At 41.2% G+C, this 18,116-nt stretch overlaps 2 protein-coding genes across 2 annotated transcripts; one reads left to right on the top strand and one right to left on the bottom strand.

Annotated features, from left to right (window-relative positions):
- Positions 1 to 1,999: 1,999 nt before the first annotated feature.
- LOC118782005 (peptidyl-prolyl cis-trans isomerase FKBP10-like) lies at positions 2,000 to 8,007 on the bottom strand. The gene is made up of 10 exons (XM_036535209.1): positions 7,703 to 8,007; positions 6,312 to 6,457; positions 5,743 to 5,932; positions 5,240 to 5,385; positions 4,545 to 4,734; positions 4,231 to 4,376; positions 3,710 to 3,899; positions 3,180 to 3,322; positions 2,897 to 3,060; positions 2,000 to 2,397 (listed from the first exon to the last, which is right to left on the bottom strand). The coding sequence occupies exons 1-10, from the start codon at positions 7,894 to 7,896 to the stop codon at positions 2,209 to 2,211; spliced, it is 1,698 nt and encodes a 565-aa protein (XP_036391102.1). The 5' UTR covers positions 7,897 to 8,007; the 3' UTR covers positions 2,000 to 2,208.
- A 1,903-nt stretch (positions 8,008 to 9,910) lies between these two features.
- Positions 9,911 to 16,718, top strand: LOC118788529 (endoplasmic reticulum protein SC65-like). Its single transcript, XM_036544556.1, has 7 exons — positions 9,911 to 10,385; positions 12,225 to 12,374; positions 12,787 to 12,958; positions 13,174 to 13,302; positions 14,032 to 14,177; positions 14,988 to 15,071; positions 16,433 to 16,718. The coding sequence occupies exons 1-7, from the start codon at positions 9,912 to 9,914 to the stop codon at positions 16,580 to 16,582; spliced, it is 1,305 nt and encodes a 434-aa protein (XP_036400449.1). The 5' UTR covers position 9,911; the 3' UTR covers positions 16,583 to 16,718.
- Positions 16,719 to 18,116: the final 1,398 nt, after the last annotated feature.

Raw genomic sequence — 18,116 nt, 5'->3', positions numbered from 1 at the left:
TTGTCATCCTTTTTTTGTTTCTTAATCTTGATGCTCTCACACGCACACACACTCATTTTAGTTCTCATTTTAGCCATTGGTTATATGTATTTATTGCTGTTTCTTATGGAAGGTAAACTGATAAGGAGAATGGAGGTTGGTAATGTTATGAATGGTGTTCCAGTGTGTTGTCAGATTATCAACTCGGTATGTAGAAGGGGCTGTCTCTGTTGGACAGACTATTTTTTTGCAGCCCATGAGAATGACCAACTGACTTTTGTGCAGTAATAACTGAAAAGGGAAACTACTGTAATGTGTGCTGTAGTACATAATAACATTGATAGTCTACATTTTGTAGGGGTGCACGTACTTGATAACACCTTCAAACATTTGAGGAGTGTTTAGAAGTTTTGGTATGTCCATTTGCCAAATGGTGTATTACTGTTGTTTGATGTGGTGACAATGAGTTTCACTCCACCTGTAAGTGTTTTAATGATATATTGTATACAGCATCTTGAAGGGTTTGTTACAATGGTTCACAGTTTGATACACTCTGGGAGTCTTGTGCTCAAGTGAAATGTCTTGTTAAAACATTCAAGCATTAGTATTATTTTAAGTAACACAGTGCATGGTTATTACAGGTGAAAATATATCTGTCAACACAATTTAGGTATGGGAAACTGAAACTCTTATCTGTTTTTAAATTTTAATAAATGGTTATTCTTTTTAAGATACTTAAATCCCTCCATCAAAAGTAATGGTTGTGGGTAGATATTGACTTAATGGCATCTAGTGGTCACAGCTCATAAATTCTCTGTTCCATGTGTGGGGAATGACAGACATTAATTTAGTATCCATGAAGTCTGACTTTGAGTTGAAAATTTCTATTTTGCTGTAATGGGCTGAACTGCCAACTAGTGGAATGCCTCCATCAGGAACTCCATCCATTTATGTGTACCCTGTAAACGCCTTTTTTATTGATATAAAATGTACAACTTGGTCCATGCAGTTTTATTAGAATCTGGAATTTTATTTTTTGGGGTCCTCCTCATAACTTGCAAGATGACACTTTTTTTTAAACAATGTAATGGAATTGTTATAGTTACTGGACTAAAGGGACAGTATAGTTGTATATGCAATGGGGACCAATGAACAGTAATGGCCATTGATTACAGTTGTCATTTTTTTATCTTCAGTGTATTGATGCTCTTTTCTGGTCAATTTTTTCTTTTTGGTCTTTCTTCTGTTGTGATTTTTAAATTGTATTATCCATTATTCCATGACAAAACCCACAAAGCAGGCTTATTAAATATAAAAAACAGCTGTTTATTTTGTGATATAGTACACAATGCAAGCATAAAAATATATTCTTGTATTGCACAAAATACCTACATATACAGCTCACACATTGTTTTTTTTTTCGCATTTTTACTGTTTAGAGAAACAGACACACACACACACACACAGTGTACTCCACCAGCCATCAAAGTCCTTGGGAAAAGTCTTTAGTGCACTTTCTCTGCATGCTGACAGTAGCAGCTTACTGTACCATTCTGCTTCATGGAAGAGGGCAGAGCTCCAGGCCCAAAGGCAAAATGTGCTCAACTCAACTGTGCAGTAAAAGTGGAAACTATATTAAGCTGACATTTGTTTGGAATGAAATATCCATACAGGCACAACACAGTTTAAAACAGTGGCTATTGATTCCTGAATGATATAGATCTGGGAATGAAATGTATAATGATTTTTTTCTAAGTGAAAATAGTGCCAAGACCTGAGCAAAAATGTTTAGCAAATGTTCTAAGAACGCACTTGAGGTATGTTTCTAGCCCTGTAGCTATTTATGATTTACTGACTGTTTCATTGAGCACTGGGAAAAGGCCTGTAAATATTAAACCCCAAATAAATTATTTAAACTTGCAAGGAATTCAACAGATGGAGAAAACTGAAGTAAAAGTAAAAAAAAAAGTACTTCTGAAAGTAATGAATGGTATGAAATAATGAAAAGAAACATCACATTTTGGTTTGATTACATGGCATCTAAACACTGTTATCTAGACCAGATGGAGTGGAGAGCCTGAGGAAAGGCAGGGCTCTAAGACCAGGTTGGAGGGTGGTTGGTGGATGGCTCTATGCCTATGGGGTAGATGCATGGGGAGTCACACCCCCAGCTACATGGCAACTTCTCTCCATGTCAGTCCCCCTCGTGTGTCTGTTCAGCCCTCTCCTTCACAGTTCTTCATGCCGAGCCTTCTCTGCATCCTCATCCACCTTCAGTTTCAGCTCCTCTGCGGTGATCTTGCCATCCTTGTTGCGATCCTGGTTTGCGAACATGGCTTGGATAACGGAATCTGGGTCCTGACCTGGCCGCAGACGACCTTTACCTTCTGCCACCTGGGCCTTGATAAATTCTGAGAACTGGGAAGTGAGGGAGGAAAAAGGGGGTAAAGAGTAGCTGGATGCAACTTTGGACAGATTGAGCCCTTTGTTTCAAGCAGTTATGTATACCCCTAAGACAAGGCTAAGACCCACTGTGTTTTGCAGGTCGCCAGCTAAATAAACATCAAGCAGCTGCCTCTTCCTTTCCCTTCTGTTGCTCCAATGTCAGGTATTGTATGCATTGTTCTAAATCAAAAAACAAATGCATTTTGGTACCTTCACCAACACGTTCTTAATGGCGTTTGCCTATTGTAGTAAACTGCCAGAAAGGTGCTACTGAAATTATGACTACTGAAAGAATACCTGACATGCTACTTTGTATAAGCATCAAGTGCCAGTATGACAAATTATGTTGATCTGCTACTGCTTCCTTATTCTTAATGTGTCGAGATACCCATTCTCTGCATTGCCACAGTGTTTCTGTTTCATCATGTGACAATCCACAAATAGTTAATTTGTCGTTCTTGTCTTCACTGACCTCTTCTGGGGGCACCTCATTGTCCTTATTCAGGTCCAGAGCCTGGAAGAGTTCATTGGGGGTGTCCTCCAGCCACACAAACAGATACCCCTCTGGCACCCCCTTCTGGATCTCCACTACCTCCAGCTCGAAGTGCAACACCGCACTGCCAGGTACGCCAATCACTGCAGAGAGAGAAGGGGGAGGGGGGAGATTAGTGTCAAACCCAGGATAGCTGACACTGAAACACCAGTGCTTGACTCTGAGAGAAAGCGTGTGACTTGTCAGGTCTCTGGACTCTCACCTCCTCTCTCACCGTGGCCCAGGTGGGGTGGGATGATGAGCACTCTCCTCTCACCCACACACATACCCCGCAGCCCCTCGTCCAGCCCGTCAATCACCTTATCTGCCCCCAGTACCACCTCCTGCGGGTTCTCATAGTCCTTGCTGCTCAAAGGAAGTGGCAGCATAGGTTAGAGGAGGGCAGAACTGAGATTAATGTATTGTATGCACTCACAAAGATAAGCAGGGAACAGACAAAATCGAAATGTTTTGGTATCTTCATGGATTATATGACTTGGAGGGGGGTGGAACAGTTGGCTTTTATATCTGCATTAAATCTGTTAATTAGGTTATTCCTAACTTAAAACCTGCATCACATGTATAAACCATTGCTGAGATGATACTGACACAGCATTGGTATTGTACGTCTATGTAGCAAAGCTGAGGACAACTGAGTGCCTTCATTACATACTCTTAGAACAACCTTTACATGGGTCTAATTAAGTTTTAAAATGAGTCTGAAGTGTTGCTGTGTCGGGGAAAAGTGCTCACGAGGAGAAGAGCAGCGTGCCGTCCATCAGGGAACAGTTGTAGTGATAGTGGATCAGATCATCCCCACTGCTGGTCAGGTTGCACTCCTCGGGTTTGTGGGTAATCTGGATTTCCACTATGTCTTTGGGGTTGTGGAAGTCGATGACATGGATGTCGAAGACCAGCACGGCTGAGCCAGGAATGTCCTTGCCTAGCAAGGGCAGACAGAAATGCCCCTGAGGCGCACAAGTACACCCAGTTCTCTCTCTCTTCCCCTTCACCAAGGGTTTTTAGGGCATAAGTGGCGACTTGTGCAATGAAAGCCTGGAAACAGAACTTTAAGTGAAACCCACAGGATACTGGTATGGAGAAACAGAAACACTGCATTCGCAAGGCATAATGACAGCATCTCAGTCCATTGTGTTCTCAGTACAATTCAATGGATTTGGAATCGTATTAAAAGTTGTTTGGATCCATGCTTCTCATGGCATCCTCATGTGGCATAAGAAGCCTTACAGAGCAAGTTGATTGTTTTTTCTGACCTGCTCCATTCTCCCCATAGGCCAAGTGTGGGGGCATGGTGATGCGCCTCTTCTCCCCCATGCACACACCCTGCAGGGCCTTGTCCATGCCTGCGATCACATAGCCCATGCCGATGTAAGTGTTGTAGGTGCTATTCCTCTGGTAGCTGTGTTGGACAAAGAGAAGAGTGTTGTTACATCCCTTCATCCCTCCACCCTCTTCCATTCCTTTCCTGCAGAAAGCCCATATGCCCACATTCTTTATTATATCCAACAGAAATGCGGCTTTGGAGAGGATAAAACCTGATCAATTCATGCATGCAAGCGGGGCTCACCTGGAGTCGAACTGCGTGCCATCCATGAAGGTGGCATTGTAGTGGTAGCGGATGTAATCGCCAACCACTGACTTCCGTGAGCAGGACTCCGGCACCACCTGGTTTTCCACAATGATGTCATCTTTAGGATTGTGCAGGTCCACCAGCAGGACGTCAAAAATCAGACTTGCATGGGGAGGGATCTCTGTGCCTGGGAGAGAGGTTTAAATGGTAACAACATAGAGACCAACATAGGGCCTGTGTGGGCCATTGTCTTCCGCTTGTTCATTTTTACTGAACCATATCTGTATCTACTACATCTTCATGCTCATTTTGTAATGTTTTGTAAATGGTGAACTACATCAATGACTTGTATAAATGTGTACATGCAGACAATTTAACACAGTCCACTTGTTGTCCACTCTGATGACTGGTGATGGCTTGCCTCTGCACCCACAGGAAGGCCCAATTAAGATAAGATAACACTTAATTGATCCCCAGGTGGGGAAATTTTGGATTATGTAGACTCGCTTCATCCTTTTTTTTTAGGAATTCCCTCCTTCACTGCTTCATTAACCACTGCTATAGTATACCTGTATAATGCTGAAACACCATTCAGATGTATTTTATGATGTGTGCTACATATGTCTGGCTCAGTTAATGTGATGGTTTGCACTGCTCCTTTCAAGTAAGTGTTATGATTACACCATGGTTACCATATCCCTTCTCTCCGTAGGCAAGGAAAGGAGGAATAATGATGTTCCGCTTCTCTCCCACACACATGCCCAGAATCCCCTCCTCCATCCCCTTGATCAGCCAGTCCTGGCCAACATAGGTGTCATAGGTCTGCTGCCTGTTGTAGCTGTGTGGAGCACACACATCACAAGTCAAACACAGATTCTAGAACTTTTGGCTTGTTTTATGACGCCTGATTGGATCTTATTAACATGACCCTTTTGACCACTGTTTGTGATCAGACTACAAATGCCATACACACACAGACTCATCTCTCGTACAACTTTTCTTTGGTCACTCTGGAAAAAGATGCAGCAGTTATAAAGCGAGATCAACAATAGGAAGAGAGAATACAACAAAAAAAAAAAACAACTACAGCACTTGTGCTGATTGTAGCTATGGACTTGCTTTCTATTATCATCATCTGCAGAACAAATGAACGACTGCTTTCCCCTCACTGTCTCCCAGCCCAAATGGGGCTCACCTGGAATCGAATGGCGTGCCATCCAACAGGGTGCCGTTATAATGATAGCGGACAAAGTCAGATTTCTGTACGGTGCGCTTGCAGTCCTGCGCCTTGCTGAGAATGTGTGTCTGGACCTTGTCCGCCATGTTCCAGATATCCAGCAGGACCACATCGAACACCAGTGTGGTGTCTGGGGGGATAACGTTACCTAAGAGAGAAAGACTGGACCATCAGCACCACATGCACATTGGTATCGGCAATGTCACATGTTGGTAGGCTGGCTATTGTCCCGGCCAAAAGTAACCGGGAACAGTGTTTATTTTGGAGATTCAACTTCATTCTTCTTTCTTTGATTCAGGAGTTTACTGGCCTGTTGAGGTTAGTATCTGTATTTTGTTGGGGTGTCAGCTCACAAGGGGTTCACTTCATAATCTTCAAGAGAAAGGAGGTATTTCAACCAAAAATGTGTAATGCACAGCTCCAGAAAAAAGGGGGCGCAGTCAGTACACTTGCACACAGTGCATCAGTAGAGTTGCAGAGGGTTTTTGGTAGTAATGTAAGCAAGTGTGCATGGGCAAGGCTGCTACCTGCTCCCAGACTCCCGTAGGCCAGGTGTGGGGGCACGGTGATCCTTCTGCGCTCGTTAACACACATGCCCTGAATCCCGCGGTCCATGCCTGTGATCTGCCGGCCCAATCCCACCTGTCCACTGAAGGGGGTGCCACGGTCATGGCTGGGAAAAGACAACAGTGACAGCCCAGAGAGAAAAGAGGATAAAATTGAGGGTAACATATCTCAACCTGCATTATGACCTTTAAGGGGCCCCTTATAGCACTGGCAATGTCTGAGGGTACTTAGCAAAAATGGCTTTGATCATTATCAATTCATCAAAGGATCACTGTCAATAAACACTTTGTGTGTGAAAACAAGAAAAGATAAATGGTTAGCATTCTATAATATTGTAATGACAAGTGCTACTACCCTACAGCTACTGTGTGTTTTGAATATGCAAAATTCATATAGTCCAGACTTGCAGTTTCATTACCAATTCTGACTCCTAGTAGCTAGTGTGTATTATTAAGTGCATTATTAAGGTTGACTGACATGGGGTTAGATCTTCAGCCATGTCTGATATCATAAAACCAGTAAAATATTTCAAACCATGACTCTAAGATGGCACACTGAAATTCACTTTTACGTGAGTCACTGAGGATCGTGTAGAATCCAGGTAAATCTTTTTTTTTCTGCTGTTACTTTGTGTCTTTACTATTTTCTCATTGAATGCCTTGGACCTGGCGGGAGGAACGTTCTGAATGCGTGGCATAATGGCTAGATGTTGTCTGTGACATGCTGAAAGAAACAGGCAAGTTACAACGCATCCCTATTGTTGCAAACTAAATTTCCAAAGGTATGAGTTTTTTCCCCCAAAGTTCTGCACCATGGACCCAAATGAACTGCAGTTGTAAATACGTTTTGTGACAGGATTTGGGCCTCTTAAATAATTTTCACTCAATTGTTAGCTACAGTGTGAGCTAATCTGGTCTATTCGCAACACAATCATTTGCATTTCTTACAAACGCGCTCCGGCCGGTAACATCAATGTTACTGCATAAAAAGAGGATTAGAGATTACAATATTCCCTTGTATTTGAACTGGATACCTAAAGTCTTCTTTAGCATTCGTGAAAATGTTTGTGGCTGCAACCTTAAACCATAAATTTTAGGATAACATAAGTTTCTCGTTGTAGCTAGCGCATTTTAATTACTGGTATTGATACCCGAAGACATGACACGTCTGCTAGGTTTCCACGCATAATGGGAAAGTCCTGAAATCAACATCGAACAAATATTCCGGTAGCATTTTATTATCTAGCTATGCTTTCAATGCGCTACTGTGCAAACTGTTTACCATTTTGTTTGCGTTAAACGAAAATAAAATTCGAAAGGAAATTGCCGGTCGAAAGATGCCTGGCCCTTACCTCGAGTCGAACTTCTTTCCATCCGTAAAAGTACCGTTATAGTGATAACGGACATAATCTCCACTTTCTACTTCTCTAGGACAAACTGTAGGGACAGAATATCTATCTATGATAACATCTTCCAATGGGCCTGGATTGCTCTCCACGTATACCCCAGTCATACAGAGAAAACTTAAAACAACCCTGGCGTCCATTATAAAATGTTCAGTGTTACAGTATTACAATTGCACGTGTCTGTCAATAATATACCAGCTTCTGAAAATAAAACAACATTTGACTGTTTGTGACCCCTCTTCAGACTTCCACTCTCAATCAAAGCAGAAGAGAAGTGATGTGTCACACATTCGTTCCAAACGAGGGGGTGGGTAGCGCCTTCCCCCAAGCAATTCTGTAAACGTGTAAAGATAGCTTTAGCAAAATGTTGAATTAGCCGCCTGGGCCGTGGGGAGGCCTATAAACTAATCTCCTAGAGAAAACTATACTTTTGTTTTTAACTTGACGACCGGATGCTTAGAATGCTTTTTTCGGTAATTTATTTTTTTTAAATCGACATGTTTTAAGTAGGTTTAGTTGGTTTACGCATCTGCTTTTCTCAAGAAGGCCCGGCATTCCGCCACGCATCATCTCTGGGTCCTAAACTTCGTAGTAAATTGTACAGCAACTATGTAGTCTTGCTTAGAACGGCGCTATAAAAATCGGCAGAAAAGGATACAAAAAACTTAAATAAATCATTAGTGTTGGCTACTTACTTTGAATGGTCTGTGTTTAAAATGAAATGTCTGAATTTTTGTGGGTTAAAAGCATTCTACTCAACCCTTTTATTAAGGTGGTCTTTTGGAAAAGCCTTACTCGTACACTATGAAGGAAAACACTTACCTGCGTAAAGGTTATGATTTGATTAACTTGTTACTGGACGTCCTTATCTCCCATATTCATAGTTTTCCAAGTTGCATAAAATGTGTTTGAGTGAACTAGGAGTACAATTGCAACGAGTTGCAACGAGTGCTGATGAAAGGTAATTGTGACGTCCCACTCGCTTTCTTAAATCGCTTTGCCCATGAGACATTTTACTCCCTTGGCCCTAGAGGCAGTGGTAGCCCAAACCACCAATTAACAAACATAATCCATATCCAAACCCCTGTTCAATGAGATCAGATTAGTCAGGGTCAAGTGATTGTCCTAGAATTGGGATATTCTCTCCACAGCTCTCTAACAGCATGCTGAGGGCAAAAATGATTATTTCTATAACCAGAGCAAAACGTTTTGTTTTTCGTTTGAATAGTTGTAAAACCGAGAAAATATGGCTGACCTTAATGATGTCGTTATTATTTAATTAGTTGTAATAATTGTGTTATTAATAGTCCTGGTATTGAATTATTGTTTTATTTTGTATCGGCCACAGCCTAATCAAATGATGTTCTGTCTCATCCCTATAATATTGCCACAACATTACCCCTACCCCACCCCCATCCTAAAACCACCACATACAAGCTCAAAACAACATTTCTTTCATGTTTTTCATTGAGAATTAAGATTTAATAAAATGACAGGAATAAAAAAATCTTACTGAAACGCAATTTTGCTGAGAAAGCCGCATTAACCATGACCCGAAAACAATATTATTACTCCATGGAATGATGATGATGAGGGCGATTTTATTCATTTGATTGGCAGACGCTTATCCAGAATGACTTGCATATCAATTTTTATACAGCTGGATATCTTACTAATGAAAAACTGCTTTTGTACCTTGATCAGGGATACATCGACAGGGTCAGATTTGGTAATAAAACTCTCAACCCTCTGGTTCCCACAAACCCATTTCATTAATCTACAAACCTCACACACCAAGTAAACGGTGAATGAGAAATCGGATCGACAGGTCCCAAGCGGTTATTTTATCGTTATTTTAAATGCAGTATATAGGTAATATACAACGTGCAACTGGGTTCTTCTTCTTCAAACAGTGCTTTTGTAAAGCAAACGTAGTAGCACACGGCTGGAAGACGACTGGTGGGCGTGGCAAACTGAGGAAATCTGAAACTGGAATTAATAACACTAGTCGTCCTCTGGTCGTAACTGTTGAGGGGAACGATCCCTAGTCCCTCCTCAACCCCTTCCATTTACCTCAGCTCAGGCTAGTGAACGTGCAGCCGGGCATGCTCATCTGTTAAGTGGGTCTAGAGTGGAGCAGAGGAATATGCGTGGCATGGCCTCATACGCCCTACGCATAAAAAGAGCTCTGCTCCCACTTTGTGTGTGCTCTTCTTTAATATTTGCCGTGGTAAACGGGCAGTACGAAATCTACAGTTTCAAAAGCTATCCGAAAAGTGAGCTCATGCCCCTGGAATCTGCATACGGGATTGCACTGGACCAGTACGCCGCTGAGAACTGGAGCGAGAGCGTCAAATACTTAGAGCTGAGTTTGCGTCTGCACCGGCTCCTGAGAGACAGCGAAGCTTTTTGTAGCCAGAACTGCAGTCATGTTGGTCGGGACTCCCAAGACTTCCTTTTATCCAGTAATGATCTTCGAGTCTTGCGGCACATTTTACTCCGAGCGTCTTGCCTCAAGAAGTGTAAGGAGAACTTCCCCGTGTTCAAATTGTCCTACCCTAGGAGGGAGGTGTTGGATGCTTTCGAGAACAGAGTTCCTTACCAGTACATGCAGTCCGCTTATTACCAGGTACTGCTAACACCACCTGCTATTCACCTACAGATTTTGTTTTCTGGTGTGGTTGGTTGTTTGAAATTAGATCACAATAAAACGGTCGTCACTGGGAAAAGTAGGCTAGACATCTGATACAACAGCCCAGTAATGCAGCCAACAGAAGGTACTGCAGCCTCGTCATCTATGGCGGTAAAAGGAACAAGCCATCTACCTCGTTATTTTCAACAAAACGACTGGCAAATTAGGTGACTCTTGTTATCATTCAAGTCCATTGTTTGAATTCAAATCTGCAGAGCTCTGTTTAATTCGTATGAAATTGGACAGTATTTACAATCTGAGTTTAACGTACACGCTCTATAATCTATTTCTCACCAAAAGCGAACTCTTACTAATTTAACAGAACATGAGGATTTAATAGCAACTGTAAATGAATTTCAAGCATAGTTTAATCATAGGCTACAATATTGTCTCTATAATGATTTTAGAGTTGAAGAACAACGAACCAAGAAAGTCGTAAGTATTTTATGTTATTCTTGTTAGAGCGTGTGTCTGAAATATGCTTGTGTTCCGATTCATCATTTTTTCCGTCTCTCACTGAATCTCGCTGTCTCCTAGGGAGGAGTATAATTTCCACATTTCCAAGATAAGATATGCGTTTGCTATGCAATGCAATGGGTCAAGTGAGACTGTTATTGATCCCGTATTCTTGTACGTCGCTCCGGATAAGAGCTTCTGCTAACCGACAAAATGGAGGGAAATATAACGTAAATGCAGTTGGGTATTTTAAACCTAAAAAGGATTTCCACCAAAATACTGCCAACATTCTAAATTTCGTTTACAATTATCCGTGTTATATAATGGTCTGGTCACTAGGCAGCGATCCTAAAATCATGTATAAGGGACGGTGTAACCACTCACGTCCTTTTAAATAAATACACACGCACACGCGCATGTGTAGTGCTGTTTGATGTTGATACGTGTTGATTGGCTCATTTGAAGCTTAATGAATTGTTTGCCCAAAGCTAACGCACGTAACAGCATTGAAACTTTTTATTTATTTATTATTTTATTTATGATGTGAGGGGGACAAAGATCAGACTGATCCACCTGTAAGAAAAATCTGCCTGACCCCAGGTCGAATGGAAAAACTTGCCATTAGCAGAGTGTAGCGAGAACGTGCCTATGGCCCATGTGGGGAGTTTGTATGGCAGCTAACACATTCCCCTGGAGTAGGGTGTTAGAGGAACAGATGGCTTCACATCAAGAAAGAACATATGCTTAGACTTCAAGAACAACTCTAAGTGGGAGGGCTGGGTACTTACCAAAACGAGACATTGCAATACCAGTAAGCAGGAAAGTGCTTTTCTTAAGCAAATTTTGTGATATTCACATAGATGTGGCTGCTTTTATACCCAGTGGCATGTCCAGTTTTAATATTCTTCTATATGAAGAAGAATATAGGTAAATACAGTATACAGTAACTAAATGTAGCTATTGCAGGTGTTTTTTATTTAAACACAGTATCATGATATCTGAAAATGAGTTGAGAAGGACTTACATCAGCAATACTGCACAATATTATGTGTACACCATTATGTGTTCAAAACAATTATGAATACATTTCATTATTGGTCTCTGTACTGTGTAATTTCGTTCTCATACAATGCCACACAGTTATTTTACACCTCATCATTAAAACACATTTAAAATTCAAGTATTTGAGATTCACGTGCATCTGTGATGGAAAAGTAATAACTAAAGTGTAGCACAGATCAAACAGTAATAATAAGCAACAGATATGTGATCTAGTGTGATAAGGTGATGCTGACCAAGTCTATGTTGTGTATCTATCAGCTGAACAACCTTGAGAAGTCAGTGGCAGCAGCCCACACCTTCTTGCAGAAGAATCCTGATGACCCCTTTATGACAAAGATCATGGACTACTACAAGACCCTGTTTTACCTTGATGAATATCTCATTAACCATGAGGAACAGCCCTATGAGGTGAGGTGGTGGGAGGAGTCATAAAACTCAGCCCACCTTTACTGGTGTAGACCAAAAGACCAAAGCAGGCAGGCTATAATGTGATAATGTGGCCTCACTGTTTGGTGTAGCTTGTTCCATAATGAAATCTTGTGCTGTGTTTTTCCAGTTGGAGAAGAATGGAACAGAATCTCATTGATCTGTTCAGTGTTTTCATGGAGGTGATGTCCAAAGAACTTTTTAGAGTTGAGCTTGTAGATCCACATAAAATGATTATAATTTGCAATAATGTTGTACAGAGTGCCATAAAAGTTCTTTAAGGTATCAGTATTCCGTCAGGCACCATAATGGGTGTTAACACCCAGAAATAAACTGCCCTCTACTTCATTGTTTGCTGGTTCTATGCTCATTAATCTGCCCCCCCATGTTTCAGGGTGTGTTCCTGAAAGCAGTGAAGCTCTTTAACTCAGGTGACTTCAGCAGCAGTGCTAGGGAAATGGAGCAGGCTGCCAGTGACTACTTCAAGGCATATGACCTATGTTTGGCAGGCTGTGAGGCAGCCCAGGAGGTCACAGAATTCAAGGACTTCTACCCCTCTCTGGCAGGTCAGAGTTGCCCAGTCGTCCACCTCAACCACCACTGTCCACTCATGCTCAGTCCAGAAGGGAGGACTTTAGTCTGTAGAATGTGTGGTGGTTGTGCCAGCTTTATGAAGTTTGCTTAGCTGTTATATAAAAATCAAACAACAATTTTTTTGGTCTGCCTCTGTGTACCTGTTCACTTATGACATTCCTTCTTTCCCTCCATCTTATCCTCCCAGATCTGTACAAGGAAGCGCTCAAGTGTAAGGTGAAATGTGAGGACCGCTTGATGCCGAATGTGGGAGGGTACTTTGTCGAGAAGTTTGTGGCCACAATGTACCACTACCTGCAGTTTGCCTATTATAAGCGTAAGCACTTTGGAGGAGTTGGAGCAGTGTCCTCTGACAGGTCTTTTTTCAAATGTGGGGTTTGGGCTGTCTGCTACCAGAACCCCCTCCCAGACTTATTCTCTATTGACATTTCCAGCAGGCATAAATAGGCTTAGAACTTTTATGTTGACACAGACAATTTAAAGTCTGTCTTTTTGCTGTTTACATTAGTTGCTTAGAAGACATTCTTGTCCAGAGCAACTTGTATAAAACTTTTACATGTTATTCACTGGGTATTTACTGAGGTAATTCCAGTTGAGTACCTTTCTGAAGGGCACAATAGTTGCACTCCACCAGGGAATCATACAAGCAACTTTTGGGTTACAGGCTCTGTTCCCTACCACTTTATTGCATTTCTGCTATGCTTTTAAACTGGAACCAAACAATTCTTGGAATAATCCAGACAATATCTGTCCTGTAATTGAGTGATTTTCTTTGATAAGCCCCCCCTTTGACACTAAAGTTTCTTGTCTTTTACAATAAATACATCAGTCAAAATTGTAAATGTCTAGAGCAAACCAAAAACAAGAAGGACCAAAATGAACTGAGATTTTGTTACTGATTAGTTACAGTTCATGTGTATCTTTACTAGGATGCCAGTGCTATCATGTTATGAATTTCTGAATTACATATCTGATTTCCTCTGGCTATAAGGCTTGTTTTGGCTTTGCTGCACACATTAAAATAGCCTTGATTCTCTCCTGGCAGTGAACGATGTGCAAAATGCTGCCCCCTGTGCTGCCAGCTATGTGCTCTTTGACCCCAAGGACCAGATCATGCAGCACAACATGGTGTACTACCGTTTCTACCGTGAGCAGTGGGGCCTGGAGGACAAGCACTTCCAGCCCCGGCTGGTAAGCACCCACTTCCTGTGCAACAATTTGCTTTTTCCACCCTCACTATTACTTTGACACTTTCCACTAGCTTATGACTATTCTGTACTCTGTCTTTGGTAAAGTATGTAAGGGACCTTTTTAAAAAAGGGAAGTTGGTGGATGTAGCTCAAGTCACCATACACCCCCACCATCTAGGTATCAATTTCGAAGAAGCTGAGGTTGTTTGGCAGGGGGAAAGCTCTCAGGGCTTTTGGCTTCCTGTTGAAACGACCCTCTCTTTAAATCCAAGAAAATGCCTGTAATGAGTTTCCCATACAGGGATGCATGGGGAGAATGTCTGCACTGTGAGACTCTTTCCCTTCCCTGTTCCAGGAGCTGGCCAGCAGTGAAAGGGCCCAAGTGATCCTGCTGAGTCATATATCACTAACACCATAAGTCAGCCTGGTCATAAAATGCATTTGGCATCAAAATAAATAGCAATTGTAATTAGAGCTACCGCTTAGAGTCCCAGTTTTTTGCAAGTCCTTGTATTGACATTCTTAATTTACATTCAGTTTTATGGCTACAGCTGGAGTCACTTGATTAAAACCATCAAACTTCACTCTGACGTGAAAACATATGACGAAGAACTGACCATTTTAAGGAGAGTATCGGAAAAATCCTCTATTGAACGTCTTGAGGAGAGTATCACAAAAGTCCTTGTTCACTTCTTGTTCATTTGTTCAAACTGATTTAAATGAAAAGGCAATGCAGGAAAATACTAAAGCTGTGCAGCTAATTTGAACAACAAGTGCACCATAGTTAGTTGGGCCTCTTTTATTTGTCCAGGATGCTGTGAGGTATTATAACCAGACTACCATGCAGAAACAGATGCTGGAATTTGCAGAGAGTTACTTACAGTCTGATGATGAGGTAAGAGAACCTAACTTTTTGTTGTGACAAAGCAAGCAAATGACACACACACACGCACACTGGCACATGATGTACGTTAACATTCCTCAAGGCTGGATCATATCAAGGTGATTACTTGAAATTCAGCAGAATACAAATATTTCAGAACAGGTTTGAATTTTATTTCCTATCAGGACAGACATATTACAGACATCATTCTCCTGGAGTCAATTAATTCTCCAGAACAGTAAGATTGATTATTAAAATTAGTTTGTTGTTGTGTGGTTGTTTCTTTTCATTTTTAAATAGCAGACAAAGACAGATATGAGTACCGCTAACTCCCAAGATGTTCTTTAATCTCTTTCCAAGCATGGAACTTTGCAATAATATGAGAGTCTTAATTAGTTATTTTTGTATGTTGCATACAAAGGCATTTATCCACTGGAGGTGGGCAGACAGGATGGTAATGTACATTAGAAATATATTTTTAAAACTACACTAATAAATGAGAATTTCTTTACCAGAAACTGGTTGTAGGAGTGGGGGCACTTTACTGGAATTGTATTGTCTTCATAATATTTCTAGGTACTTCAGGGCTCTTTCACACCAAGTTCACTTGCAAATAATTCTGGTGCACTTTCAAACACACTGCATTTTCTTTCCAATCCAGTTCGCTTTCTCTCAGAACAGGAAAATCCATGTTTCCCTCACATTTATGATTGGCTCAGAGATGCCAGCTGAGTGTTCCTGATCCCTCATGTAGAATCCTGGAACAATGGATACAGTTATGTTCACGCTGTTTTCCAACTACCCAATTACATTGATTGTTCAGACTAGCAGTATTAGTTGCTTGTTGCATAAGAGCCCTTATTAGGCAAGAAGGATTGTGGGCAGGGAAAGAGGGCCAGGAGGTGGGACAGGAGGAGGAGACTGCTTTTCCATCTGAATGTGGTATATGGTATGACCCTGCCAGTGTCTGAGGCTGTGCCATATGTGTGTTCAACTTCTGCTTTAGTCTGCCATTGAAGGTGGGAAGACAAACACAAAAATAGTTGGGGAGATGGACAAAGGATGTGGGTGTGTGTACCTGTTTGAAAGGAAGTTACCATCACAAAAAAATTCAAATAAACTTTCATATCTGAAGATACCTCAAGAGCAAAGCACTTTCATAGCTATATTTACATTTTACACATTTATTCATTTGGCAGCTGCTTCTATCCAAAGCAAATTACAAGTGAGGCAGAGTACAACACAAGCAAAAACACATAGCCGTATGTAAATGTCTCTGCTCTGTGTGTGTGTAACTGGCAGTTACTAGGTTCCAGGTTTGTTGGTGGTAACCCACTGTACTTATCTTTTGCATATGCGGCCATTCCCCGTAGGATGTGGTGAATCTGGAAGAAGTGGCTACTGCACGGACAGACTCTCCTGATAATGAGTTCGAAGGTGTTGGGGACTATGAGGAGTCCTTCTATGCTGATTGGTGGCAAGAACCCAAAAGCAAAGGGGATACTGGTGAGCCTGATAACTGACAATTTTCGCTCATCGTGCTGGACATGCCAAAGAAGGAGAGGCTCGGCCTGCTGGAAGGGAAATTCATCTTAGCACAGCCGCCCATGATCCCATCATGCAGTGCCAAGTTCTATGGAAATATGATAATGTTGATGAAGGGAAAACACAGGTGTCCATGAGAGTCTGACATGAACTGTGGCTGGCAAAAACAAAGGAATGGCCATTGACCCAGTATCCAAAAGAGAGATTCTTTTTTGGAGATTCAACCTGAAGTACTGTGTATGGATTGGTCTGTAACATTTCCAGTGTAGATTTGTAAAATATCTGTTGGGCTTTTGTGTCACATGACATTGAAATGATTCAAAATAACAATATGAAAAATTACATTCCCCATTCTTCATTTAAAGAAGTTATTATTTAACTTTATAGGGACTTCTAATCAAGGCAGTTCTGGCTCAACCGTCCAAGTGTGCCAAATAAACTTTGTGAACAGTAGACTTTTTCCAAAGTCAAATAACTTCAACAGCAGGTTTATCATTATTATGATCATTTTGATCAAATAAATGAAATGTTGTCTATCTTAAACTAATGTCAAAAAACTGCAGTATGAATATAAAAATTGCAGCCTTATTGTGTGTTTCATTTCACAGATTGTGAGATTTAAATGAATCTAGTTAACAATGTCCAATGTTAATTTACATTTTATGTTATGCAATGCTATTTTTTGCTCAGGGACAAAAGTGCATCTGCATTCTGTGGTTTTTAGACAAGACCTGAGTGTGTTGACAGTCCACCCTGAAAAAACTGAACAGCCACTTGCTTGGAACTGATGTTGAGGAATGCTTAAAAACATTTGTGCCAAGTGACCGGGCCTCAGAAAATGCTCAGCATTGCACTCTGCATATCGTCCTCCACGCTGAGAGATAGCTCTGTGGAATGATTTCACATCTAATGCCATAAGCCTTTATGCTGACTGGATTCCCCAGTGCAGGGCTTCACCGAAACACTTTCATTCAAAAGCCTACCCTGTTTTAATACTTTTCCATATGGTCCCCGTGTCCCATATAGCAGCTTAGCCTGCATTCTCACATGCTCTCTTGAATACTGCAAAAGTTATGCTTGTTGTAATCACTGAGAACACAACCACAGACCAGTGAGAGCTCCAGTTCTGCTGCGTGCACCGTAAGGAGTGAAAATGGGCAGCTATTTTGAAGACATTTTAAGAGATGGCAAATGTTGATAAGCACAGATTGTTGTCAATCATAAGAAGTTACTGATCGTTATGGGACACTTTGATTTGTTGTCCCAACTTTAATAATTTGCCTTTGGGTTAAGTTTAAGTGTTTTTACCTGTACATTGGAACAGTCCTCTGTATCCTTGTAATAAACTTTGAGGTTGCGGTATATGTGAATGGAAGCAAAAGAAAGTGTCATGGCACCATCAGTGTTTTTCTTTATAATCTTTCCCAATTTTATAATACAAAAAGCAATATCATGCTTTAGCTATGTGAATTTATTTGTGTATTTATTTATTTATGGATTATACATAAATGA

This window comes from Megalops cyprinoides, chromosome 1 (genome assembly GCF_013368585.1).
Source record: "Megalops cyprinoides isolate fMegCyp1 chromosome 1, fMegCyp1.pri, whole genome shotgun sequence".
Taxonomy (NCBI): Eukaryota; Metazoa; Chordata; class Actinopteri; order Elopiformes; family Megalopidae; genus Megalops; species Megalops cyprinoides.
Note: the sequence above shows the minus strand (reverse complement) of the source record. Positions and strands in the feature narration are given on the sequence as shown.